This window comes from Aplidium turbinatum, chromosome 2 (genome assembly GCF_918807975.1).
Source record: "Aplidium turbinatum chromosome 2, kaAplTurb1.1, whole genome shotgun sequence".
Classification (NCBI taxonomy): Eukaryota; Metazoa; Chordata; class Ascidiacea; order Aplousobranchia; family Polyclinidae; genus Aplidium; species Aplidium turbinatum.
The window spans coordinates 52,798,771-52,825,672 of record NC_137473.1 but is presented as its reverse complement, the minus strand read 5'-3'; the positions used below and the strand labels follow the sequence as shown (position 1 = coordinate 52,825,672).

Genomic DNA, 26,902 nt, shown 5'->3' with positions numbered 1-26,902 from the left:
CTGTAAGTCTTCGTCTTAGTCTTCGTCTTTCGTCTTCGTCTTTCGTCTTCGTCTTTCGTCTTCGTCTTTAGTCTTCGTCTTCGTCTTAGTTTAGTCTTCGTCTTAGCTGTAAGCAAAAGGTATAACTTAACCCTATCTAAATACGAGCTGTTTTCGTACGCGGAAAGCACGTCACGGGCTATCTTAGCCCCGTGCTAATTAATCGTTAATAACGGGAGCTATGAAAATCACAGAGCCAAAATACTTTACAAAATAATAGCCATGTGTATTGTGCATATAGAAATTAAATTTTTATCCAACAAATTTATTGGAATAAAGTGTTTGAGATGAAAAGGCGTCAGAAAGTCGGTTTTTATTCTACTTTCCCAAAAATAGCTTCAAAATTGAAATTTTCGAATTATAACACAAAGTAATGCTAAACTAAACAAAAAATTACTTTTTCTCATAATTATAAGGCATTTTTTGGCGTTTTTACATTTCAAAGTAATTGCACTAACATTTATATTGCCCTTACATTAAATTATATACATCTAGCATGGACGAAAATGTCTAGCCACCTGAGACGAAATGCTTATATTGTGAAGGGCAAGAATGCAGAAAAATGACCAGTGTAGGTTTAGAAAATTTGCAAAGAACAAAAACTAAAAGTCAAGAAATTTCACATTTCTAGCACATTTCCTTCTGTAAAATATTTTACTACTAGAGTGGGGCGTCCTCATAAAGCCGGTGTCACTACAGATAGGGTTAAATGGTGAACATACAAAAACTTCATTTTTTGTGGCGGGTTTGGGGGGGGCTTGAGCCCCCTTAGCCCCATGCTGGGTGCGCTACTGGTGATATTATCCTATATCACTAGGCTCAACCGCAAAGGCAATCCGACTGTTGTCGAATATAGATGGAAATGGTTTATTGAATTGGAGCGAAATTACAATGATACTTGACGTTTTTGTCAACAGTCTTTCAAACCACAATTCCGAATGACCAGAACAGGAACAGTGGCAAGAAAAGTCTTTTTCAATTTTTGCCAAGTAAGCCGTGAATTTCGGCAACAGCTACTGTCTGAAATTCTTTACACAGGATTCCAATGCAATTACAAATCAGATGAAGCAATCTCCAGCTGCTTGTCCGAATTCTACAAATCTCGACTTACTAAATAAGTCCGAACTGGTTGATAAAAGCGCTATCACGAACCAAGTTCACAATTGAACAGAACTCTTGCCCACATATAGCTACAAATTGTCTGATCATATTTCAGGCACAAGTGCGCTTATTTAAGATAAATTTTTACATGTTTTGAAATTCGCAAGTTACAATAAAATCAACAAATCGAAAACAATATTTTCGATGAAATCATGGAATGTTGTTTCTGTAGGCAATCCCAAGGGGCGATGATTTCAATAAATTGTTACGTCACAATAAACTTGGAGCCACCGTGTTTTGAAGGGCATATGAAATCACCAAAAATTTTTCCAAAATAAAGGTGTTTTTTTTATATTGTCTCAAACCAAGAAACTTTCCGGTTAATCAATTGCGGTTGATCAATCGCCAGGAGAAAGCAATATATTGCCACTCGTAAACACGTGAACTTCAAAAACTTAGACAGTGAAGAGAAAATACCTTACAAAAACAAATATTTGTGTGACTGCAGAATGTGATGACAGCAGAATTGAGCTGCCCCCCGATTGCGTGCCAGTGTAGCACCAAACATCAACAACCAGAGGTGGATGGCCTCCCGACAGCCCTAAAGTTCAATCAATCCTGATCAATTGATAGTTTGTGTAAAGTGTTGTTTGGACTGAGAAAGCCTCTGATAGGTTGTTTCTGACAGTTTCGCATAGGCAACTTGCAGAGGCTTTGAACCACTGACTCAGGCCCGATCACCAAAATTGACAGAGTGAAGTTACTGCTTGTTGTTGCCTGTAAATTATCCCGCCCATTTGGTGCCGCTGAAAGAAGAGTAGAATGAAATGCGTTGCTCAAGCGCACACCTCCAGAATCGAACCAGCGCCGCTTGATCTTGCCGTTTCGTTCTTCATGAAGTCGAGAGCTTAACGAACTGAGCGAGGCGAACGACAAATCTAACTCTTTTTTCATCGAGTAGCCGAAGGGCTTGCTTCTGCCTCACCATAAAGCAGTGGTTCCCAACCTGGGGTTGCGGGTCGATGAAAAAATTGGGGTCCGTGAGAAAGCATTTGGGGGTCCGTGATTACCTTGATGAATTTGGAAAAAAAACCTTTGTTCTATATGCACGGATGGAGCACCAGCTATGCTTGGGAACAAATCCGGATTTGCTGTTTTAGTAAAAAACGAAGCTCCTCATGTAGTTGTTACCCATTGCTTGTTGCACAGGTAGCCTGCGCCTTAGCAGTAAAAACTTTACCAGCTAGTCTCAAAGAAATTCTGACAAATTGCGTGAAAGTCGTTAATTTCATCAAAAGCAGAGCTGTAAACCACTGTACTTTTAAAGCGCTCTGTCAAAAAGTAGGGTCAGATTACGAAGTACTTTTGTATCATTCTGAGGTACGTTGGTTATCTAGAAAAGTTTTAAAACGACTGCAGCAGCTAAAAAATGAGCTATCAACTCTTTTGAAAGCAAAAGGAAGTCCCCCTCTCAAAATTGTTTGAGAGTAAAAGTTTTCTATACGGCATGGCCTACTTAGCCGATATTTTCGGTCATATTAACAATGTTAATCGTGACATTCAAGGACCAGGTGTGACAATAAGTGATGCAGCTGAACGTTTTTAGCCAAGTTGCCGGTTTGGAAACGCAGATTGGAAGCAGGTAATTACGCTAACTTTCCAAGGTTAGAAGATCTTATCTTGATGGATGAAACTCAAAGAGAATGTACTCTTTTGATCTCTATGAAAGAAAAAATTTGCGCACACTTGGAAACCCTGCAAATCTCATTTCAACGTTATTTTAATTTAGAACACTTGCCGAACGGAGTTGAAACATGGATTCAAAATCCTTTTCTTTTTGACTTGAACAGTATTAGCGATGACGATCTCAGTAAAGATGACCTAATTGATTTGAGATCAAAAGAGTTATTATGCATTGAGTTTCATTCAAAAACTGTGGAAGAATTTTGGGGCTCACAACTGCAAACCTACCCATTCTTGACAAAGCAGGCGATTATTGTTTTGTTACCATTCATAACCACTTACCTTTGCGAGGCAGGATTCTCAGATCTTGTTACAATAAAAACTAAACATCGAAATCGCCTGGACGTTGAAGAGGACATGGCTGTTGCATTGTCAAAAACTCAACCACAGTTCAGTCGTTTAGTTCAGGAAAGGCAACACCAGCCCTCTCATTAAATTTGCGTATGTTGAAAAAGTTTCGGCATGGCACTTTGGGTCACCTTGATATTCAAATACTGCTGACATTTCTTGAACAATTCATTCATTTTCTTATTTGAGCAAGTGTTTAATCTGATATTTTTCGCAGGAGTCATAGCGGCAATGCAATATGACACAGAACAGTAGTTGAGTGGCATAATTATTACAATAGTCAATAGTATGTTAATTGAGTTTCAGGCAAAATTTAGGTAGGGGTCCGCAGAATTAATAATTTATCTAAAGGGGTCCGTGACAACAAAAAGGTTGGGAACCACTGCCATAAAGACAATAGCAGACAATCTTGAAGTTGATTCAGATTTGGCGAGGAGAAGATTTGCCATAGCTCGAAGCTGCAACACGTTTTGTCTGACTATCTTCGGGAGCTTGTCGTCAGCATACAGCTAACCTAAATGTGGTGGAGTTAACTGTATAGATAGAAGATATAAAAGTGAAAAAATAAGGTCAATTTTAACTAACCAACGTGAAATAATTTTAGGTTAACGAACTTTATTCTTACAAGCTTCAGAGAGTCCGACAATACGTAAGATATCCGATAGCTTCGATCAATGATAAACCTTCTTCTCACCATATTTAAGTTCTGTTCTACAAATCAACTCTTACACGGATTTAGTAAAATCGTGCAACTTCAAAATACAATCAACACATTTCACACACGATCATGAAGAATAATTTTCAAAAATTCATGTAACATAGCCTATTCACAATGACTTGTTCATATGGTGCTGAAGGAGAAACCCCCTGCTTTAACAAGTCAGCAAACGTCCCATAAACTCAGTTTATAATGAAACTCTCTTATGATCAAAACTGGTCAAAGGCAAAAGAAATCAAGGAAGACCAGGAGAAACATTCTGGCGAAGGTTTGATCTCCAAGCAGAGCCAGGAAGAACTGCGAGAAATGGCTGAAAATCGCCAGTTACGGCGACGTTTCGCTAACGCTATTTTGCACCCAACTGGTGTGAAATAAATTATTATCATTGTTGTAATGTTTTGCTATACGTCTATAAATTTTCGTGCCGTAAAAATTTCGTCCCTGGGTGGGCTTGAACCACCAACCTTTCGGTTAACAGCCGAACGCGCTAACCGATTGCGCCACAGAGACGCCGGAAATTACGCTTTTTAGATGACTTCTTATAACGAAACAAACAGCTGAATGCATGTTTGTTTACCAAAGGTATCATCAAGTTGATGCTTGCAATAAAACCTTTTGCTCGCTACAAATAACTTCTCTAAACTCTCTTTATCAATGTTCCAAAACCCTTTTTTGAAAAAGCTTTTCGTTGCCACCGGCCTAAGTATATCAGCTTAGCCCAAATGTTGTCCGATTAGATGGGGATTGCTTGTGTAAGTTACTAATTTAACTGTTGGAGTGATTTTTTTACATTTAACACAAACATGAAATCACGACGTGGCCTATTTTAGTGTTGGATTCACATGTTTTTGGTCAAAATTAAGTTTAAGAAATCAAATTCCTGAGCAATCATAATGCCTGTAATCGAAAGACTGCAATCACAATGTCTGTAATTGTAATATTGTAATCATACCATTATAATCGTAATAAGCTACTGTGGTAAGTGTAAGATTCTGACAAAAGTTCCAATTACAAATATGTAAAAGTTCCAGGTTAACCAAGAACTGGTTTGGTTAACAAGCCACTAATTACATCACAACATTGAAAAAATTTTAGAAATTTTATCACGACAAAGCAACATTTTGTCCAAATTGGCGATATTTTGCAACGAAGCTTAATGTTATTTCGATGCAAAATTTTCTTATTTTTTAATGTCAAGTTTTGTCATAAACAATTTCTCTTTTATACAATTTTTTCCCAATAGCCATGCATCAAGCGAACTTGCTCCAGATGCTTCAGTGCATATATTTGTTTATGAAAGTTTATCATTGACCCACAAAAGCAGCTTAAATCAATAGCATACCTATCCTTTTATATGCACACCATCGTAGCCGACTCAAGCTTTACAGCGGAGATTGGCGGTTCAAATCTTAGATCAAACTGTCACGACCATCTAGTAATTCTAGTTCAAGCTTATTGGTGCTCTTTTGAAAGCAAATCTGACTCATATGAAAGCAAACCAGCAGCTGACTCAAAGACTATATGTCGCTTCGCTACTTCCTGTCGTCTGTTGTATCGCATCTGTGATCGCAGTGTACTGTATGTTATCGCAATGGGCGCAAACAAAAGCATGATTATTATCAAAAAGAGCTGGGAAACTACATGCTCGGATTCGATGGGTTTAAATGCTAAGATTTACAAGTTGTAGATCTACAACAGCACTTGCGACTTTCTGCTTGTTCTATCCACAGTCGCGTTAACAGTAAGGTCAAAGAGGTATCCTACTTGTATATCAGGGCCAGGGTGATTTTAAGGGGCCGCACCCTTTCCAGAGGGCCTGAAAACTTTACGAAACCACATCGCATTCGCAGGATACGGTGCGGTTTTCAAAGAAGTTTCTTGATTAGGGGACGTAGATCTTATTGATGTTACCCTCTCAACGACCCAACCTATCCAAGATCTGTTTTCTCCACAATTACTGTTGTGCACAATTTCGAAATCTTTGGATAATAATCGAACCTAGGCACTTAGAACCGATAGCATGGAGATTACTGAACTGATGAATTGAATTACAGCTTTTTGTTTTTGAGCGCTGGAACATGTGGGGATTTTATTGAAGCTTTCTAGCGAGAGTCAGTCCTTTGTTATTTGACTCAACATCCCCAGACAGTAAAATCCGCCATTATTGCATTGATTTAACGTCCGCAGACGTTAAATCAATAAAATAACGAATTTTGCTGTCTGGGTGTGGAAACTGATTTTAAGAGTGGATTTTAGAACAATCCTTTGAGATGATATTTAGCTAGACGTAGATTTAATGTAATTAAACGTTGACTTCTGCGTGGATGATAAAACGCTTGTTACATTGTTACGACAAAGTTGTGATTCGTTTTGCGTTTTGGAAAAAAAGCAGTTGTAAAAAAATCTCGTACAAAAAGATTAATCGCTCAGAGCAAAACGACATTGAATGGTTTGACAGTGGCCGCATAAGAGCATGGCATGGAAGGAGAAAGTTAGGCTACGCTAGTTGAAAACGAACTTCGTTAAATAAAACGTGTGAACTAATCATTTTTATTATTTTTTTTTCAATCACGTTTTAAAAAAATGAGTACCGTAGGCTAAAGTTTTGCTAACGGAATGATAGGATGAAGTATATTTTGGTGAAAACTCACACGAGAGTCTCGTAATCTTTTAATATTTGGCAATAATTTTAAACGTTTGTGTAATTTTCAGAAGTTTAAAACAACATTTTCTTACTTGGAATGAACGTATTTACTATTGACTATACAGTTTTCAGAAGTAAATTAATTTTCAAGCATGGTAGGCTTGCTTTGAAGACAGCATACCTACTATTGAAGGTATTTCTTAAAACATAGAAAACTAGTGCTTTGCTTAGTTTGCTTTTAACTTACCAAGTCTACAGGCAATATTTCCATAATGGGATGTAATTTCTCGTCTGAACCAGTAAAGGTGGTGGAACCAAAAGCACCCGCTAGCATAGACGAAGAACAAGAAGTGTCAAGCTTGGTAGTCCCAGGTAGGTGCTTTATAAAAAAAATTAAAACAAATGTTTTTATTCCAACAACAGACTTGGTCTCCCGGTAAGTATTGTTAGAATTGCAAAAAGTGTATCCACTTGGTAAGGGTAGGTAAAGGTCTCATACTCAGATACTGAGCTTTGGGGAATGAGAAGATAAGGTTCTCATAGTAGGGTGGCCAGTTTCTTTTTCTCGGCCGCCTTTAGCAACTACGCCCACCCACTTTATTACACCCTGGGTAGAGGTGAGCGGTGTTTTTCTACAACCAGCTGAAGCCGGGAGTAGAACCAGGATTGCATGATTGGAAAGCCAACGCCTTATCCGTTGCGCCATCCCACCACTTAGAGACCAGTTAAACGATAAATTGCTGTGGGACAATTTGTATTGGACCGATGTCGTTTTAACCTTGCAGCTAAACTAGAACTGTTAGATCATTTCCAATTGTGTGTGGGATGATTTGCCAAACATTGCAGGACAAACGCCTTTGTAGTCCAGCAAAAATAAATGCTCATTAAGAACAATATTATTGATTACTGAAAAGTTTGGGTGTTCATCAGGACAATTATCGTTTCTAGCACCGGCATTATCATGGCGAGCGAAACGTCAGTGAAACAACATGTCAACTTTTTTATTGTAGCTTTTACTTTCACTTTTATCAGATGACCGTTGCAACTAGTGCTAGAAACAATATTAATGACGCTTCAACATTAGTGATGAATTTATTTGAATTTTCTAAGTGCCCATGTTTATGAATTACAATCAAAAATAAGGAAAATGTGAAACAAGTGAAAGGGAAGGCTACGGATAGCGAAATGGAATGAAAAGGAATAAAGACGAGGAATAACCATCACAGTTGCTTGTTTTTTTCTTTTATTAAATTGAAAGTTTGTAACTACACAAGTTAATAAACATCAAAGGGCATGTCAACTGAAATTGTCTGTTTGGTATTTTTCGCGAATGAATTATTATGTTTGCTATGTATACACATACAGTTATTGACAACAAAATCTACTTGCAAACACAAAGAGAATTGTTAAAAAGTTTTGATTACAGTTTGATTGCTTTGCTTTTCTTTACCCAGTTTGGCACAAATTTAGAGTGCCTTAGAATGGAATGTACCTTATATTTAGGGCAATAAGGGTCGTCAGTTCAGTTCAGTTGTTTTTTATTTCTGACCATCATATCAAAAACAATTCACGTCAACATAGCAAAGGTCGAGAAAAAGGTAAAAGCGACAAAACGCGAACGTTAAAACGTGCTTGGGACCGAAGTAAGTTATTGAGTTGAGAAATTTGGTAAGTTTTGTGTAGTCCAAAACAAAGATTAGGGGCGTACAGTACAAAGAAAAAGCTGTCACTACAAAATAATACTCATTTGAACTACTAAAAAAACTAATTTTTGTTGCGAAATGATTGACATGAAAATGTAACTTATTATTTTTTATAAAAAGAATAACTTAGCTTATGTGTAAAAATAATTATTTTTGAAAATTAACTCAGAAATAACCTTTCTGGTTTTTCCAGTTGTCAGATTCTAATAGCCCACTCATGCAAGACAGGCCTATCGGCCAGTCTTCCATTGCAAACGAAGGCGAGAAATGATTTTTCAATGATGAAAATGATTTTTCAAAGTGGTTATCGACATTATTAGCCAAATTTGTCACAAGGCCATCAGTAGACCAAAACATTTTGTATGCCATCTACATGATCAATTGGCTTTAATTTTCTCGTGGCCTTTGTTCTAAATACCAGTGCCTTCCTGTGAAGTTTAAGCAGCATTTCAATGATTAACGTTTACAAAAGCAACCGGTTGTGCAGTCACTTTAATGCTTTGTTGCTGCCCTGACCCATTTGTATTTGTATGTGTGTATAGGTTTTAAAAATGCTGCTACTGGTATTACAAATGCAGTCTTCCAGAATTAAATCTTTTGAAAATCAACTTTCACACTTTTCTGTCTATTTTACCTAAAACTACAATCCTCAGTTATTGACCTGAATAAACAAAAAACTTTGTTGTCGCCCTAGTTTTGAGACTTGATGTCTATGCCGAAACAGCAAAGACCGTCTATAAACATCTGCAGATTTTGAACCAATGTAAAAATCACAGATTTTGTTGTCTGAGTGGTTTACCCCAACATTGTAAGCCAAGCTTTTGATGTTACAATCTTTGGATGCTTATATTCACTGTTTTAGATCGCTCGAGCATTTCATTTTCTGTCCCTCTATTTCAAATTGCCATGAGGCAGCACTTTTACACATTATGCAGGTCTATAACGTCAGATTAAATTTCTATTTCCCTTAGTTTTAAAGATCTATTATACTCCAGGCCAAAATTTTTTAACTTTGTATTTCAAGTTTTTTGTTTCCAAGTTCACTTTTCGTTCTTGATCTTACAAAAACCAGTTTTATTTCTTATGTTTTTATTTTCTGAGATTTGTTTCACAAAACATATGCTTCCAGATTCAGACAAGCGATCGTCACTTGCAAAATCATACGACTCCTCAATTTCTGGCGGAAGTATTGAAAGTGACCGCGCTTCAAACATTCTCTCTCCTCATCGATCAAAATCCATCGACTTGAGCAGAAACGGTTCCGCTAATCGAGAAGACACGCCCGTTGCTACGGCAACTATTATCCGTGGCCCTTCAGCGAGGTCGAAAAACGACGGCACCCTTGAAGTACCCCTCCCCCACCAAGTTGAAGAGGTCCTCCCCCCAAATGACATAACGCTCACTCCACCACAAGATGAAGTTAGGAATTCTAAAAAGATTTTAAGCCAGAGACGGAGAAGCGACGGAGATGTTGGGGTAAGAAACTACTCTTTTTTTTTTTTACAAAATTTGCATTCAAACATTCATATAAGGTTCATTTAGAATTGAATGTCCACCCAATTGTCTCGAATCTTTTGCATTGTGTTTACTTATTGGTTCGATTCTTTGCGTAAGCGTTTGCGAGAGCTTTTTTAAGTTTCATTTTCCGTTCAACATTCTACATGATTCTAATCTTGAAGTAAATTTACTGCTAATGTTTAAATTTTATCCGGTAAGGGGGCTAATTTACAAAATAGAATAGATGAAGTACATCATACATATCAAAATTCTAATGTTAAAATAGTTTGTGAGAATGAATTTGTCTTATCCTAAAAAAGAACTGAGTGAAAGTAAACACGTTGAAAAGTTCAAACTATTCCTATCTGATGCTGTACTTTGTGACACAACAAAAGAAATTGACAAATTAAAACTAGCTTTTCATAAACTTCATTTTGTATTGTAAAAAAAGGAGCGTTCTTACTGGCTATCATCACAGTTCTGAGCACTTACTAGTACATCGAGCATTTGCAATTCGCCAACCATAACGGTGTAGCTTCCACGCTAGGCATTTAGACCATCCAATCAAATGCACTATATTATGTTTTTCGACAGTCGATTGTAGCAAGAATTGACAGCGATAGACACCATGTTTTACCCATGGGGCTGGGCTCTTTTTTTGAGTAGGAATCGAACCCACGTCATCCAACTGTATTCCCGAGCCCTCTAGGACACGCTGAGGCTTGGCTCTTTTTTTGTATTGCGCTTTACAAAGCAGACAGTGTCAATGCAGCCGTAGGCCTATAAAGGCGCAACCGAGTACTGCTTTACGTTCTTGTGCAAGTATTGCACCACTAATTCATGTGACAATGGTATACGACCACCAGCTTCACCAGTCAGTTTAACTCTTATCCTTGCGGAAAGAAAGAAAGAAAAGAGCCAGCAAAATCAGCAAGTGCCAGGGGAGGACATTGTGAAAAAGGGGGCGTTGTTCCTTGCTATAAGCGCAAGGCTGAGTACTCACTAGTACAGCGAGCAATTGCAATTCGCCAATTCTTGCTAAAATCGGCTGCCGAGAATCTTAAATTTGTGTTGCTTCTTCTCATAAAACTCATCCTCCTCCCAGAAAGTCACAAGCGTCACCTGCATTCCCCGCTCCTTAGTCAAATCCAATCCTCTTCTAAATTCCGGTTTTGAAGAATTGAAGACAAAATCTTCTTTGTTCGGTCCAAGACACAGGTATCCAGCCTTGAAAAACTGTTGTTTTGAAGTTGTTTATTAAAAAAAGGTTAATACATGAAACATCTCTTGTTTTTTCCGTTGTACGACTAAACCTAGCCCACAAGAGCTGTGCAAGTTTATTGGGACTTGCTTTGTTTTTTAATGCAGTAACAAGAATATCATTTTTTATTTTCGCTGTATTTGTAATTAGGTCCTTAAACACAAACTCCAATCTCATCAGAAATAAACTATAAAGTGAGTTCGCATTCTCAGTGTCAGCTGACTATGCTAGCTGTGTAATGCTTTATCTCCAAACTGTAAATCAACGTTGAAACGACGTGTCTTCTTAGATGGAAGAGTACCTCGTACAAGATGTTTCTAGTTGTACCTTCACCACATTGACTCATTTATTAAGTTGGAGGGGCCCCATTAAATTTCTTACATGATTTCGTTAAGGCTAATTTATGAAGCCTCAATTAGAGACTAATTGTTATAACTGCGTAAGTAATTTATTTGGTAGACTTCCGTTATAATCAAGCTGTTATGAGTAATAATACGCTGAAGAATACAGTAGAATGTGGGTCGTTTAAAATTTTGAAAGTAAGCATGCGAAATGTCACTTTAAAATACAACTATTCAGATTGTAAATCTTTGGGTTGGTTTATGTGTGGAAGAACAAAACAGTATTTTGATCAAAATAAGAAAATAAAAAATTGATGGGAATATGAGAGAGACGACTCATAATTCCTACAATGCTTCGAAAGTAAACTGTGCATCATCAGATAAGAAAGATAGAAAAGCAAACTTTTGTTCTTTTCAGTCGTTTGACCCTCACAGAAAGTCAAAAAGATTTCTTCAAACTGCTGGACGAGAAAGTAGCTCAAGTGAGTAGGCTGATCTTCATTACAAAAGTGTTTTTTAATGGTGACATTCAGGTTTTAGATATCGAAGCAAATGCAACACACTGCAGTGGTTTTCAACCGGGGTGCCATTTACGTTTCGCAAGGATGCCGCAAGTTATTAGAGTAGCATTATCAAATATGCCCCCCCCCCCCAAACATTAAAAGGATTCGCGCTAAAACTCAGCGCAAATTTTGCACTGACTTTGTTTGAAACGAACTTCATTAAATTGTACATGATATGATACGGAGCTGTAGCTAAGTTTTGTTTTTTCAAAAACTTTTTTCAAAATTATTTTTATTTAATGCGGAAACTTTTTGGTTTGACTGTGGGTGCCGCCAAATTATTTGGTTGTTTGCAGGGTGCCGTAAGCCGTTTTGATGTCATTTCGTTGCCAAATTAACTTAAATACTGTGATTCAAAGCAGGAATTGCTGTTTACTCGTTTTGTTGATTTGGTTCATTTGTAGTAATCATTCGCTATCTCCGCTTGCAGCAGATTGCGCATCAACATGGGTTACTTGACAGGGTTCCATGTGATTTTATGAGCTGTAGGCTACTGCTTCCATGCTGGCTCAAGGCAGATTGGAAGAGGGTGGTATGTCACCAGATGATTACCCGATTTATCCTCACTGCGTTATGAAAGAAAGAACACAAACGGTACCCTTTTAAAAATCTTTGGTATGACCCGACCTGGAATCGAACCCAGGTCTACCAACCACTGAGCCACGGGTGCTTATGTTATCAAGCACCAAACTTTAAAATGATTATTTGCGATTGCAGCGTTAATATGTTTCTAAAATGTTCATAATAGTAAATATTCCTAAAACACATAGGCCTACTCCATGTTTGTGTTTCGTGTACTTCTTTACAAGATCAATTTTTAGGCTACAGACACAACACAATAGATTGTTGTTTTAGTTGTGATAAAGTTTTTTTAGTAAAACCACAAGAAAATGTAGCAAAAACACAACCTTTTGTTAACCCACGTGGTACAAAGGTCTTTAATACATTGTCAGAATTTAAAACAGACTTATCTTCTGATGGGCTATGTACGTAGCCTACTTATATTTCAACCTCTGAATTCAGAAATTTCTCCTGAAAGCCGCAGGAAACAATCGGTTGTGCTTTACCACTGTAAATCACTATCAAAGGAAACAACACTTTTTTCTAAAACGTAAATTAAAAGCCAGTAACAAATATACGCAAATGCAACGTTTGTTTTTTTTGGTTTCTGGACCTTAAGTTTTCTAAGTTTGCATCAGTTTTTTTCCGTCCTGTACACTTTGCTGGTTTTTCAAATGTCCTCGTGGGAAAACAAAGAAACTGATATCAAATAGTCTATTGCATTGTCGGGTATTTCTGAAAAAACAAAGTTTTTATTGAAAAAATAGTACAATTTGAAGTCTATTTTTAAAATCAATTTTCTAAAATTTGTGCATTGTGCAAGAATCTAAGGCTCAACATTACCTAAGGTGCCTGAAAGCACAAGTGATAAACTATTTCACAACTACAACACTTTTAATCTGTCTCTATTCGTGTCACTGTAAAAAAAATAATAACTTATAACAATGCAGCAAGATTAAGGTGTTCAAGCTTTTCCAATACGAATGAAGTAAATAGCTCAAATTTCCATTTAATCTTTAAGGAGATCTAAGGCAGAAAGTGGAAGTTATGAAAACAAATCCCACAAATTTTAAGTTTTTTGTTGTTTTGGTTGAATGAAATTTTCGAAAAATTAAATTCTCCAGTATAACCGCTCTGCAGTATATAACTTCGTAAAGGTTATGTAGTGTGTTATTCGCTCTGAAGATACGCATTGTCATGGAGTGCGAAACGTGAGTGAAGCAATAAAGAACTTGTGTTTTTCTGCTATTACTTTCGCATTCATCAGATGAACGTTGCAGCTAAAGCTAGAAACGATGAACAATCTTAATGAACATCAAAACTTTTCAGTATTCAAATTTGCATATTCTAAACAGTGATCTGTAGGCTATTTTAATTAAATTATTAATTTAGGGAACGTACTGTCAATACGAGTATGCTGGCTGTGGCAGTGTTGCCAGATCTAAAACTTAGAAAAACTGTCAACTTTGGCATATAAAGCCAATTTAGCAGCCCTGGGCTGTGACCGAAGCTGCATATCGTACCAATCATGTTGTCACTTGTTTTTTATGAAGTTCAACAGTTTAGTTAGCCTACTATTAAGATTAAGGTGGGTTGCAAGCCAGTGTCCAAGACTATATTTACAATATTTGTAAACAGCTTGTTGCAAAAGAATAAATATTGTTCTTTCGTGTTAAGGAGAAAGACTTTTGACGTATTTACGACTGTGTTCTTAATTTATTAATATAGTGATTTGAAATTGTTTTAAAGTTAATTTGTTGAAATTATTATCCATCAATATACACAACTTGAGCATGTTCGCTTTTCGTATTGACATTTGTCTTTTGGGCGTACACTACATGAAACTACTTGGGCTACCTACAATCGAGCTAGGAAATCAATTCTTTTTTACATTGATTTAACGTGTACAGACGTCTAAACAAAGAAATAGTTTGTTAGCTAAGGATATTTTCTATGTCCAATTAACTCGATTTACAGGTTTGTATACAACTAATTGTAAATCCCTTCATCTGTGTTGACATTGCTTTTGTAGAGGTAGCAGCCAGCACAACCATGGGAAAAATTTCTAAACAAGCTTTTCCTGGCCTATAACTTTTGCTTCGTGTTAGCTTCTTCATAAAGAAAAATTATTCAATTTTATTGATTTGAAGTCGCAAAAATTTGATTGAACAAGGGAGCTGTAAACGCTATAAAGGCAAACAACCTCTGGGTTGCAAAAACTCATTTTACCGACGATAAAAAAAAACATTAAATTACGTACAATTACGAAAAACTGATGAGAAATGTTTGGCAAATTTACTTGTTTCGAGTTTATTGGTCGTTGCCAGGGTTTAGTGGCCCAACGTTCTATTCAGCAAGTTTAATCAGTTTTTAATCCGATTTAACGTCTCTTCTACATCAAAACAACAAAAGTTGATTGAATTCTAACCAGCAACAAATGTCATTGAAATGAAGTCCAGGACAGAACCTGATTTACGATGTTTTACGTGTCCAAGCCAGCATCACAGTAGTCGTAGCGACAGCCCACAAAGAACATGTTATGCATACACCGTTGTGGCTAAATATAGATCGTTTATCTAATTTTGGAAGGACGGGCTTGTAAAGTTTTTTTTTTTTTACGGCCTAACTTTCAAGCAATGTTTACAATACCAACTTTTCAGCCTGCCAAATAGTCAAAAACATGTTTGCATGCTACTGGTATTTATATAGTAAAGGTGAGTCGTATACTCAGGCCCGTAGCCAGGGGGGGTTCTCGGGGTTCCCGGGAACCCCCCCTTGAGCCGAAAAGGTCCACATTTTGGAGAAGGTGTAGTGTACATACGATCACAGGATCAGCTACCTATGATCAGCTGAAACCTTCCAGATAGTTCTGAATGAACATGTTAATATATTGTTGCTTGTTTAGAACAGGGGTCCGCAAATACTTGTTGGTGCGACCCAAAAGACAATCGTTCGAAATCTTCGCGGCCCAAAGGTTTCAGATGCATATAATTTTTGCGCAAAATCTTTTGCAATATAATATCAATTTCAATACGGTCGTCCCCGGTTATTAAGCCCACATCGTGACAGGACAATTTTGGGCTTATTGAGCGGGGGGGATTTTCTACCACTCCTATACTTTCAATAATTCAGGAATGGACCAAATTGGGCTTAATAAGCGAGTGGACCTCCTAACTGTGGTCGTCATCATGTAAGCCTCTGGGACCGAGGATCTACCTTTTTACCACCCCAGATTCACGATGTTTCAGGACTACACTGGAAGGCTGCTAGAGAGCAGCCAGTCTTTGGTTTCATCATTCAAGACGCGCAGACCTTCCACTCCGTTCTACAGTCATTGATGATGTGGTCTGCGGTCTGTTCCTCGGCACCACATTCACAGGAGGAGGAAGAGGCCATTCACCATTGGTGCATGGTTGAGCAGAAAAACCCGACGCCCGTACGAAGACTGTTGAGGCGCACCCATGCCTGTCTTTGTAGTGTCAGGCCTATGGAGCATGTGTCGGCGTAGGAAATGAACGAATGGAGTCTGGTAATAGGCTACTTGACTTCCGTTCAGAATTCAATAGATGGTCTGCCTAAGTAGCCGCAGAGATGTTTTGTTCATCAGCTTCGTTAATCAGAAGTTGAGCGGCTGGCACGAATGGGTGTCTTGATTTCAGTCGCCGGAGGTGCTCGTTTGGGAGAGCAGAGATCTTGTGGTGAAGAAGGTGGTTAGGCTTCGGTGCCCGTCGACTGAGAGACAGAGTCGCTTCTTCACGACGAAGCTCAGCAGGTTGGATGCCAGCTAGAATGGGGAGATTGTCCAATGGCGTGGGACGCAGGCATCCGGTCATTGTGCGCAAGGCGCTGTTTATGGTTGTGGCGATGTTTATGGCAGTGAGCACTGCGGCACCAAACAGGTGCACAGTAGCCTACTCTGCTGAAGAGTAGACAAGGAAAAAGGCTGAAAAGTGTCAGCCCTCGCCCCCCAGCTGGAGCCTGCCAGGCGCTTGAGTAGCCCAGTGCGGATGTCAGTTTCTTGCGCAGTGACACTAAATGGTGGTCGTATGTGAGCGATCTGTCTAGTGTCACCCTAAGATATTTTGGTTCAGGGCAGAAGGACAGAGGTTTTCCATTGTTCTGAGCATGTAGCTCACGATCAGCTTCCCGATGTTTTAGGTCGAAAGACGAAACTCAGTGCGTCAAAGAGTATATGATTGTATTTATTTTTGACATACAAGTTATATTTATAGTAAGGTTAAACCCTTTTGCGACCCACCGTGGATAATCTCGCAATCCAAATGTGGGTCGCGACCCACTATTTGCGGTTTCCTGGTTTAGAAGCTCGCATATCGTAGACAATTTAGGCTAAAAGCGAATAGCAAAAATTGTTATATTGCAAAGTGTGCAGTAGTTTACATGACCTTAAAAGGGCACCCGTCCCCTCTGCCCCCGCTTCCGGCGTCCCTGTAGATGTGCTATTGTTAATGTGAAAATTGTTCGTAGTCTATTTATTTATTTTGTTTTTGTAATGTTGACAATTTGAAGTTTGTTTTGTTTGTTGGTTTAAATATTATGTACTGCCACTTCCTATGTTTTGATTGCTTGCTTGAGGACAGGCAAAGAAGGAAGTGTTATCAAAAGGTCCATATTTTTGGATTTGGGAACCCCCCCTTGAAAATGTCTGGCTACGGGCCTGCGTATACTTGAATCCAAGCATCGGGGGATGAGAAGATAAGGTTCTCATTATACTTAGCCATCGCCCATCAGCACTAACGAGAGTAGGGTAGCCAGTTCCTTTCTCTCGGCCGCCTTTCCTGCAGCAACTACGCCCACCCAATTTATTACACCCTGGGTAGAGGTGAGCGGTGTTTTCAACAACCAGCTGAAGCCGGGAGTCGAACCAGGATTGCATGATTGGAAAGCCAACGTCTTATCCTCTCTGCCACCCCACCCAATTTATATAGTACAAACACAAAAATGCACTGTTCTATTTACAAAATCACGTATATTTTAAAACTTGGAGTTTTCAGCTGAACAATTATCTGTTTATTAATTTGTCGCTTGTCTCTCATTATACCACAAGTTGTAGCTTGTGGTATAATAAGATTGTTATTTCTAATCATAACCTCTATGAAGCAGTCTATGCTAAGAATGCTTGGCTCCCAGGACGGTTTGTTGGACCCAGGTTACGTGCATTGAGCATTGTAAAACATGTTTTGTTTGCTTTGTTGTTCGTATTCTTGCCCATTGTTTGCTGACATGGTTTTTGGATGGCTAAGCATGAAACAAACCAAAATCTGTTTATTTTAACGATCCATCTGAATCCTTTATTAGAATAATAACTGCAGACAGAGACTGTGTATCGATCTTCTAAATCTCATCAGTAGCCTACAGTGATATAGCAACTAAGCACTGGATACACTCAATAAAGAAGAATTGGTGTATTTTCTGCCTTGGAGTTGATTTGTCACTATGTCACTGGAAGCAAACTGTGAGGAACTGTTTTTTTAGCATCGACAACGCACGAACATAAAATGATTGACACGGCGAATAGAGCACAATAAACAAAGCCCGTTTGGCTCAGTGGTTAAGCACCCAGCTCAAGATCAGTCGGCACTAGTGTGCTCTTGAGCAACGCGTTTCATGCCAGCTTTCCATTCAGCGGCACCTGGTGGATGAAATAATTCTTAGACGACAACATCTCAACAATCAAAAACTTCACCCTGTCCAACTCAGTGATGAATCTGCGTCAGTGGTTCAAAACTTCTACAAGTGCGCGAAACTGCCAGGAATAACTTATCAAAGGCTTTCTCAGTCCAAGGATAAAGGTTCAAACAAACAATTGCAGTATCATTTTGGAAGCCCGATGTCAATAGAATCGAAAAAAATCGGTGAATATTCTTTCATCTGTTAACGACAAAGATTTGTGAAATCAAATGTCTGGGTGTTTGATCTTCAGATATGTTGTTGAAACAGCTATAAAGAATCACATGTTGTTGTGGTGTTTTGATGTAGTATCGTAACCAAGGTTTGGTTTGTGTGAACTAATGTGTAATGCCGAGCCAATTGGTGGCAACGCTGTGTCGTTATAGCAGACTGATCGATATATGTCTCATTTATTTGCACTATGTTGCCATATACGAGATATGCTTCCTGTTCAAACAGCAGTTCTCTTGTTTATGATGGAACAATATGACTCTGGACATATCAGAACTTGTCTCAGACTGTTCTTCTATGGAGTCTAAATTTCCTTCCAACTTATGTTTAAAAGCAGTTTTGTTTTTATGTCAGGTGCATTTGTTGCTGTTATTTGCTGCTGGAGTTTATTTTTCAAATGGAAACTTTTCACAATTCTAACGAAATTATAACTGGTCACTGGTAAAACTCTCTCTGGCTGTTGGTATTGCCAGTATCTTTTGATAATTGAGTTGTTTGTGTTTCAAGTGATTTATATTTCCAATGCATTGTAGACAATATGGCTTTTGAAAGCGCATGACAGTTCGACAATTAGACAAATCAACAAAAGTTTAGAGTAATGAAATGATGATTTACGTACACCTTATGCTTCTTCTTGTTCAATTGCCTTGCCTGAGCCAGGCATCGATAAATATTATATTTTCTTCCCAAGTATTGATTTAACATCGCTGCAATGACGGATTGACCGTGCTTGGTACATCTGCTTTTTATGACCAAGTAGTTACAAAATGGCGCAACGGAAAAGGTGTTGGCTTTCCAATTATGCAAACCAGGTTCGACTCTGGCTTCAGCTGGTTATTGAAAACACCGCTCACCTCTACCTAGGGCATAATAAATTGGGTAGGCATAATTGCTGAAGGAAAGGCGGCCGAGAGAAAGGAACTGGTCACCCTACTCTCCTTAGTGCCGAAGGCTTAGTACAATGAGAACCTTATCTTCTCATACCCAACATAGACCTGGTGCTGCCAGACCTTTCTATTGCTATATTTTGATTTGTATGTAATTGTGTTTCTTTTTCTAGACTCGTATTAGAAAGGCAAATAAACAAACATCTCTCTCTCTCAACACTTGAATCAAGTATGGGACCACCTTTACCTTTAGTCACAAAATTAGATGAAAAACAACACAAAATAACATTTTTCTGTTAGCTAAGTTGAGAATCCATTCGCGTGCCTCCTGCCGTGGTTAAACGTGAGAAATCCAAGTTATATCTACTCTTTGGTGGGAGAGTGCTTTCGATGTCATCGAGAAGTCAGTTGTAAAAGATGTTGAGGTCTATCCAATCAAAATTATTGAAGACTACTGACAGGGCTGGATTTCAGCCGGAACGGTCCGGAGCGCCGCTCCGGAAGCTCGATCAAAAAGTTGACTTGTCCGGAACGGCGTTCCGGAAGCTCAAATATTTTATACTGTTTTTATTTTAAGCTTTTATTATGGTTTGCCTTGTTCAGAGTAACGTTAAGATGGTGTTTGTAATTTGTATCATTCATTTGATCGGTTATTGTGCAACCTTGAGGCAGCTTGACTGTCCCAGCGCCACACCCTGACGTTTACTCTTGATATTTTATTGAGCCAACTTATTACGTCACAACTAGTTTTTCCTGTATTTTTCCAATTTTATTACTGACTGTTTCCCGCTGCTTAGCACCACTCTTAGTATGCCTTGTCCTATTCAGAGTAGCCTTGTATGTCTGAGCAGTCGTGGTATCAATTGCAGAAATAGCCCGCCAATCAATCCCCGCACCTTCTATCATCACTTAGGAAATTCCATCCAAGATCGCTTGTTGAATTCAGCAGACTCGACATTTATTAACGCCTGCAAAGTACTTCATTCAACTACTTGGCCAGAGGACACAGTAATGACATACGGAGAAAACAAAATCATTGAAGTGGCAAAGAGATTGCGCTTAGATGAACGCGAAGCTGTGAGGGAACTTCGTGAATATATAACTATGAAAAAAAGATCCCAGAGTCTTCAAAACTTGATAACGTCCCTAAAATCCATTCCAATTTAATCCAGCGAGTGTGAGCGCGGATTTTCACAAATGAACCTCATACTGACATCTGACCGTGTTTCTCTACACACTGTAACTGTTTCAAGTTTACTCTTTATATGAATGGTCATTGGTCAGTCCTCCACTGAGAAAATTTGAATGTCTTGAAAATTGTGGAACGTGTTGTGTTATGGTTTCACTAAAATACGAATATTTGCATTGAACAACGTCATATCATCTATAGCAGGGGTGGGCACAGTTGTTCAAAGAAAGAACCGCTTGCGGATAAACCATAAACACCAGCGAGCCGCAAAATCGACACAAAATAACATATCAGCAATAAAAACACGATGATTGCTTATCCATATCAGTTTTGTACTTGACTCGCTAATCTCTGAATATTTGGACGATAAGTTGTTAATGCTGTACGAATTAATTCTTCCAAGTGTTCATTTGTCAAGGTTGCACGATGTTTTGATTTTACAAAGTTCATTAGGCTACAGAGAATAAAATTCACAACAATAAGTCGTAGATAAAACAGAAATGATTCGTATACACTGGTATTTTTGAGTTCTGGATACTTATTCTCTGGAACCTGTGATAGAACTCAATGGTGGAGTGGCACTGACTGAATTTTATTAGAACCACATCTTCTTGCATGTCAGTCAGTTCTGGACATGATCAAAAGTGGGAAGAACTAACTGGAAAAGGTGATCTGGTACTATGACACTTCCTCAAATGGGCGATCTACCTAATACAGAAAGCATATCACTAAGAAAACAAATCAATAGCTTTTTTTCCCTAAAGTCTGAACCTAATTAAGTCATAGGTCATAGGTTAAGTAGTCATAGGTCATACATTAAGTCATAGGTTCAGACTTTAGAGAAAAAAAGCTATTGATTTGTTTTCTTAGTTCTGGACATGTTAATGGCGAAAGGTTGGCAAATTGGACAGCCCTGACTATACATTAACGTTAAATGGATTGTTGAGAAGGAGCGATTTTCCTGGCGTCAGCACTACTTGACTATACTCACTATAGAACAGCGAGCATTGTGTTTCGCTAACCATACCGTTGTAGCCTCCACAATAGCCATCAAGACTTTTCCCAAAAACATTTAGATGAGCCCAGCCTCATAAGCGAAACACGTGTCTATCGCAGAGGTCTTGCTATTCTCAACTGCCGAGAAACACATGTTTTTGGGAAAAGCATTGAATTTTTTTGCTAACATTTGTTTTTTGAGTTTTGTGGCCGTGCTAACTAGGCTACTGAGATATAGCCTACTACATGAGTATTCAGGCACGTTTTCCATTCAGGCAAGTTTTAAACCTTTCAAAGATTTGCCACCTTTTCCCATTCATTATCGTGCTGGTAGGTCTATATCGATGTTTGTATTTAGTGTCTTTTTTGTCCCGGACGCGTTAATGACGAAAAGTAAAATGATGATGATGATGAATGGGTTTACAAGGAATGCAATGCATGGCTTTAGCTCCTGTAAATTTGCAACATCACAATTCTATTGTTTAACAATGGCTACAGCAAAAGAGAGACTCCTTTTTGATCTTTGTATTGTATTGGGTGCAAATTAGATTTTGAATAAAGTGTCACAAATTTTAATTTTTACCAACCGATTTTTGCGCCCCTATCAATGTGACGCCCATGGCTCGAGCCATGCCTGCCATAGTGTCATAGCCTACCCTAGGTACGCCACTGCTTAGTTGACAGCAAGAGATAACATTTATAAAGTATAATCTTAATTTTTTTGTAATATTCAATACAAGAGCCACAAAATTTGTGTTGCCGAGCCGCAGTTTACCCACCGTTGACCTATAGATTATGATACTTACTTCAGCAACGTTTTACACACGAACATCAAGTGTGTTGTTTCAAAACCTTATAAGGGCATAATTCTGAATCTCTTCCAGGGCACCTAGCGCATTAGGAAAGTAAAAAAGTAACGCTCCGGAAGCTAATCTTCTGGAAATCCACCACTGACTACTGGACTGTATGTTGTCATTATATTGTATTGATGCCAGAATCCTTTGTGACTTGCAAAATGTGTGTTTTAAAAAACTTTTTCCATGTAATTGTTTGTTTGTGATTATAAGAAATATTTGACTCGCTCAGATAGCTCACTTCAGTTTAATTACGTCACTCGAAGAAACCAAAATCGTTATCCCTGTTAATGACAAACCTGTTGGGGTTTGTTCACAAACTGTTGAGAACTGCCCAAACAACAAAGTCCCTCATTTTTACATTGATTTTACGTCTGCAGACGTTGAATCAATGTAAAAATGACGGATTTTTCTGTTTGATTCTGCAACATGTGAGCGAGAGTAGGTCCACGTTTATTGCATGATTACGTCTCCTGTCGAACTCAAGTCAATTAGAGTGTCGCTGCAGAGAAGAAAAAAAAGCATTATTTGCAGTATGAAGAGTTCAATGTGCTGTGTGTTTGCGTTTTTTTTTTTGTTTTTTTTTCATAGTGTGTACCATGCATGGGATACATCAGAATTAATTGGACGCAAGTGTCTTTTATCACTTAGCGAGCAACGCTATTTTATTGAGCTAAGTTTTATGGGGTTAAAGGCCTCTTTTGTCCAAGCAAACGCTGCAATAGTGAATTGATGTTAGCATTTGATTTAAAAAAAAAAGATCAACTAATCTGTGCAACAACGAAACATGCAATAAACAACATCAATTTTTAGTATGTTTGAGTTATTTTTTTCATTGTACATGAGGACTGGGTACTGTATACGGAGGCCAGGCTATAACGGAAACTGCATTAATGCTTTACTTGCAAATGCTTTTAATTGTTGCTTGTTTATATGCAAATGAACGTTATCATTTTGTAAACACTCTGACGTGTAGGTTGTTCCTTAAAACAAAAAAGTTGTGCCTTATCAAAAATCAAATAAGTTAGCAATGACATGTCAATTCACCTTGATGACAAGCGTCCTTCAACCCTGAGATTCCAGTACGCCCTTTTTGTTTGTTTATGCCGTAATAAATGCTTCGGCTTCTCGACAGGCGCCGCAGCAAGGCTTTCAAAACAATGTGGTATCATAGTTTAAACATTTGAACGACACTGATACGCATTACATTGATTTGGCACTGGTCAAATTTAAATACAAACAGGGCTCGCAAAATCTGTCCATTTCACATTGACTCAACGTCTGTGGATGTTAAGGTGACAAAAAGAAAAGCCTTTAGTTAGCTGAAAAGGTAATAATAACCACCAAAATATCATTCAAGGAAGTCAAGTAGGCATTTTATACGATCAGTTATCGTGAAGTACTGTGCAAACAACTGGATTTGATAAGAGCCAGCCTGAAAATATCATTCCAACTCTTGCTATGATTTATTGGCTTGTTCTAGGTGGGATATCTGACTCAAAGTATCATCATTTGAAGTGTGTTTTATGTGTACCGCAATCAATTCCCCAGGCAACAAAATTCCCCATTTTTACATGGATTCAACGTCTGCAGATGTTGAATCAATGCGAAAATGACAGATTTTTCTGTCTGGAGGAGAGCAATGTTATGTCACTTTTTGGTAATTCTTCTCGCTTTTCACCAATAACAGCTTAGCCTATGCATTGACTTGCTTTATCCTTTAGAATCATATCTGAGTTTCTCCCTTTTAGAATACAAAAACAAAACAAAGCTTAATTTTATAAGGATATTTCTATTTTGATCGAGAAATAAATTACTCTTTTCCCAACTATATGCATAAGCATTGAGCACCTACGTAATTTAACTGCTTTAGGCTTAGTATATTCTGGTGAGCAAAAGTTTGCAAGCAAGAGCAAGGCTTTAAAAAATAAATTTCCAAACAGCAAAATCTCTCATTTACATTGAATCAACGTCTGCAGACGATTGTGAAACGGATTGACGAGACGCTTATTCAACGTAAAAATGACAGATTTGGGTGTCTGAGTTGTCTTTTTGCACAAATTTGTGAAAATGAGTTTTCGTCAATCTGTTTCACTTTTCTCTCGAACCGATATCTGACAATCTTGCTAAACCGATCTTGTGGTGATAAATTGGTTGTATTATCCAGGATCAAGTCCATTACATGAATCGTTTATAACATCCTGAATATTTTATTTTCCAGGGTAAAGATTATAGCTCTGAAGATGAGAAATCGTTGGCTTCTTTTCACTCTGCTTCATTAATGCATCGAAAAGGCAGCAACGAATCGACTGGAATTATGATGTCACCTATTCCACAACACGTCAGATAACGTCATGAAGGCGTCGTCGATGACATCATTCGCAGGTTTCCGTAGAAAATTAACTTCGAACAAAACACTTTGCTTTTCTATCGGATGCAAAAAGAGGAAGAGTTTGTTGAAACGGAAGCAACAAAAGCATTGAAACTTTAGTATTCAAAATCCAAACGCAGATAATCACGCACTTTATAGTTCCAATTGTTTTTGTCGCTAGATCAAATGTTCCAGATAGTATTTGATGCGGTATTTTATATCTTGAAACTACGTTACTTCATGTACAGTCGCTTCCGATCATTCGGACAACCTGGAACCGGATAACGTGGAACCGGAAAGCCTGGAACCCGACAACCTGAAACCAGACCACATGAATTGGACCACCAATTTAATTGGGCCGATTTTATAGATCCCAAACTATTTGTTTGCATATTTTCCCCTTCAATGAGAACATCCCTCTTAATCAAATGATTGAGGTTGGTCACAATGTGGTCTGCAGTAACGTTGGTAGGGGGTTCAGGGGGGACTTTTTGATCCTGGGCCGAGATTACTTTAGGGCCCCTAACCTTTTCAAGGGGTCGGGTGACTTGAAAAAATTACTTCGTATTCCTTTGATATTGTGCGTTTTTCACAGAATTGTCTTAGTTTAAGGCTCGATGACCTCAATAGTATCGGGCCCAAGTTATCTATCCAAAGGCCTTATTTGGCAGTATTTGCGTTTTGCAAATCTGTGTTTTTCAAATTGTAACTGTATAGAGTCTTGCTTCTGCTCTGGTCAATAAAGTTCAGATTACATTTACTAGAAATCGTCTTCAAAAAAGGTTTTATATTTAATTTAACATTTGTTTTATTGTAAAACTTAAAATGATATCTATCTGAACCATATTGTTGTTGACACGTGTTAATGTTTAAAAATCGAATACTTAACGTTTGTCATCGTGTATATTTTGCTAAACATTGTTTGCCTACCTTTCGCATTGCCGAGATCGATTTCATCCCAAAAAGGGAAAACACAGAAATTTATAAAAAGTTTAAGACATTTCTTGCATGCTGAGAAAGCCATTTATTTATTATTAATATCCGACACTTCTAGACGGGCATCTAAAAACATATTTGATTTTAATAAAGTACATCATGAAGAGTGAAGCCCATTTTTCACTTTTTTCTCAAGCAAAATCGGATTTGATTTGTAAAGGCAGTCTAAACTTTGTTTATATAAAGTTCACTCTGTATTCACCTAAACTTGTAGATAATTTCAACCAGTGTGTAAGTGCAATTTCTCAAAGCAAGTTCTCAAATGTGCAAGTGTTGTAACACTAGTTAATGTAGTTTACAATCCGATGAAATTTAAGCAAGCTTTAGTTGTTGGATTTACATTTTTTTCAATTGACCCCCAAATATACTCTCAGCTCAAAAGTTTCTGCGCAGTAACAAATAAATCTTCACATCACAAAATAAGTTCCTGCTTTCACTAATTCGACCAGCAACTACACTCATAAAGCAGCTGTAACTAATTTTTAGCCAAATCGATTTTACTCCGGAATATGCTGGCAGGGGGCTGCCCGAGATTGGCATTGCATAAAGACAGAACTCGGTTGAAATTAGATAGTAAGAGCTATGTGAGAACTATAATAAGAGCTAAATATTTCAAAAATGTAAACATCCTTTGGTATCATTGATGCAATCGTTATGACTAAATCCAACTCGTACATTCTTCATCTCTTGCAGTATTCTGTTTCCTTCTGCGACTGTGTATTCTGTGACTTTGTTGATATTTTTTTGTGCAATTACAAACAAAGTACGCTGCAAAACTGCTGAATGGCTGGTTGATTGAGAAAACTTAAAGTCTTTGGTTGAACTAGTAACGATTATGGTTAGACTCTGGCAATCGGACGACAATTCTCACTGAAATGTTATGAAAGTGGTCACTGGGAAGATCAAACTTTTGTGGTTCTGGATGAGAATGTCGCCACATTTTACCCTTTTGGCATTGCGTACAAGCTGTGGCCCATTTGTTTTATTTGACTTGTGTTAATTTTGATGCCACGAAACACTGAATCTTTTCTCGAATCCAGGCTTATGCCCGCTAATTGAAGAATTAGATTAAGTCGATGAGAATTCAAGGAAGCCAACTTTCATGTTCATCTTCAGCTATTTCGGTTTTACCCGACCTGGAATCGATCTCAAATCTAACACTACTAGAGAT

At 38.0% G+C, this 26,902-nt stretch overlaps 1 protein-coding gene across 1 annotated transcript; it reads left to right on the top strand.

The window, feature by feature from the left end:
• Window positions 1-6,737: 6,737 nt before the first annotated feature.
• Window positions 6,738-26,500, top strand: LOC145765045 (uncharacterized). The gene is made up of 5 exons (XM_082576783.1): window positions 6,738-6,965; window positions 9,426-9,772; window positions 10,899-11,011; window positions 11,814-11,877; window positions 24,586-26,500. Exons 1-5 carry the CDS (start codon window positions 6,866-6,868, stop codon window positions 24,712-24,714), a joined length of 753 nt encoding a protein of 250 aa, XP_082432909.1. The 5' UTR covers window positions 6,738-6,865; the 3' UTR covers window positions 24,715-26,500.
• Window positions 26,501-26,902: the final 402 nt, after the last annotated feature.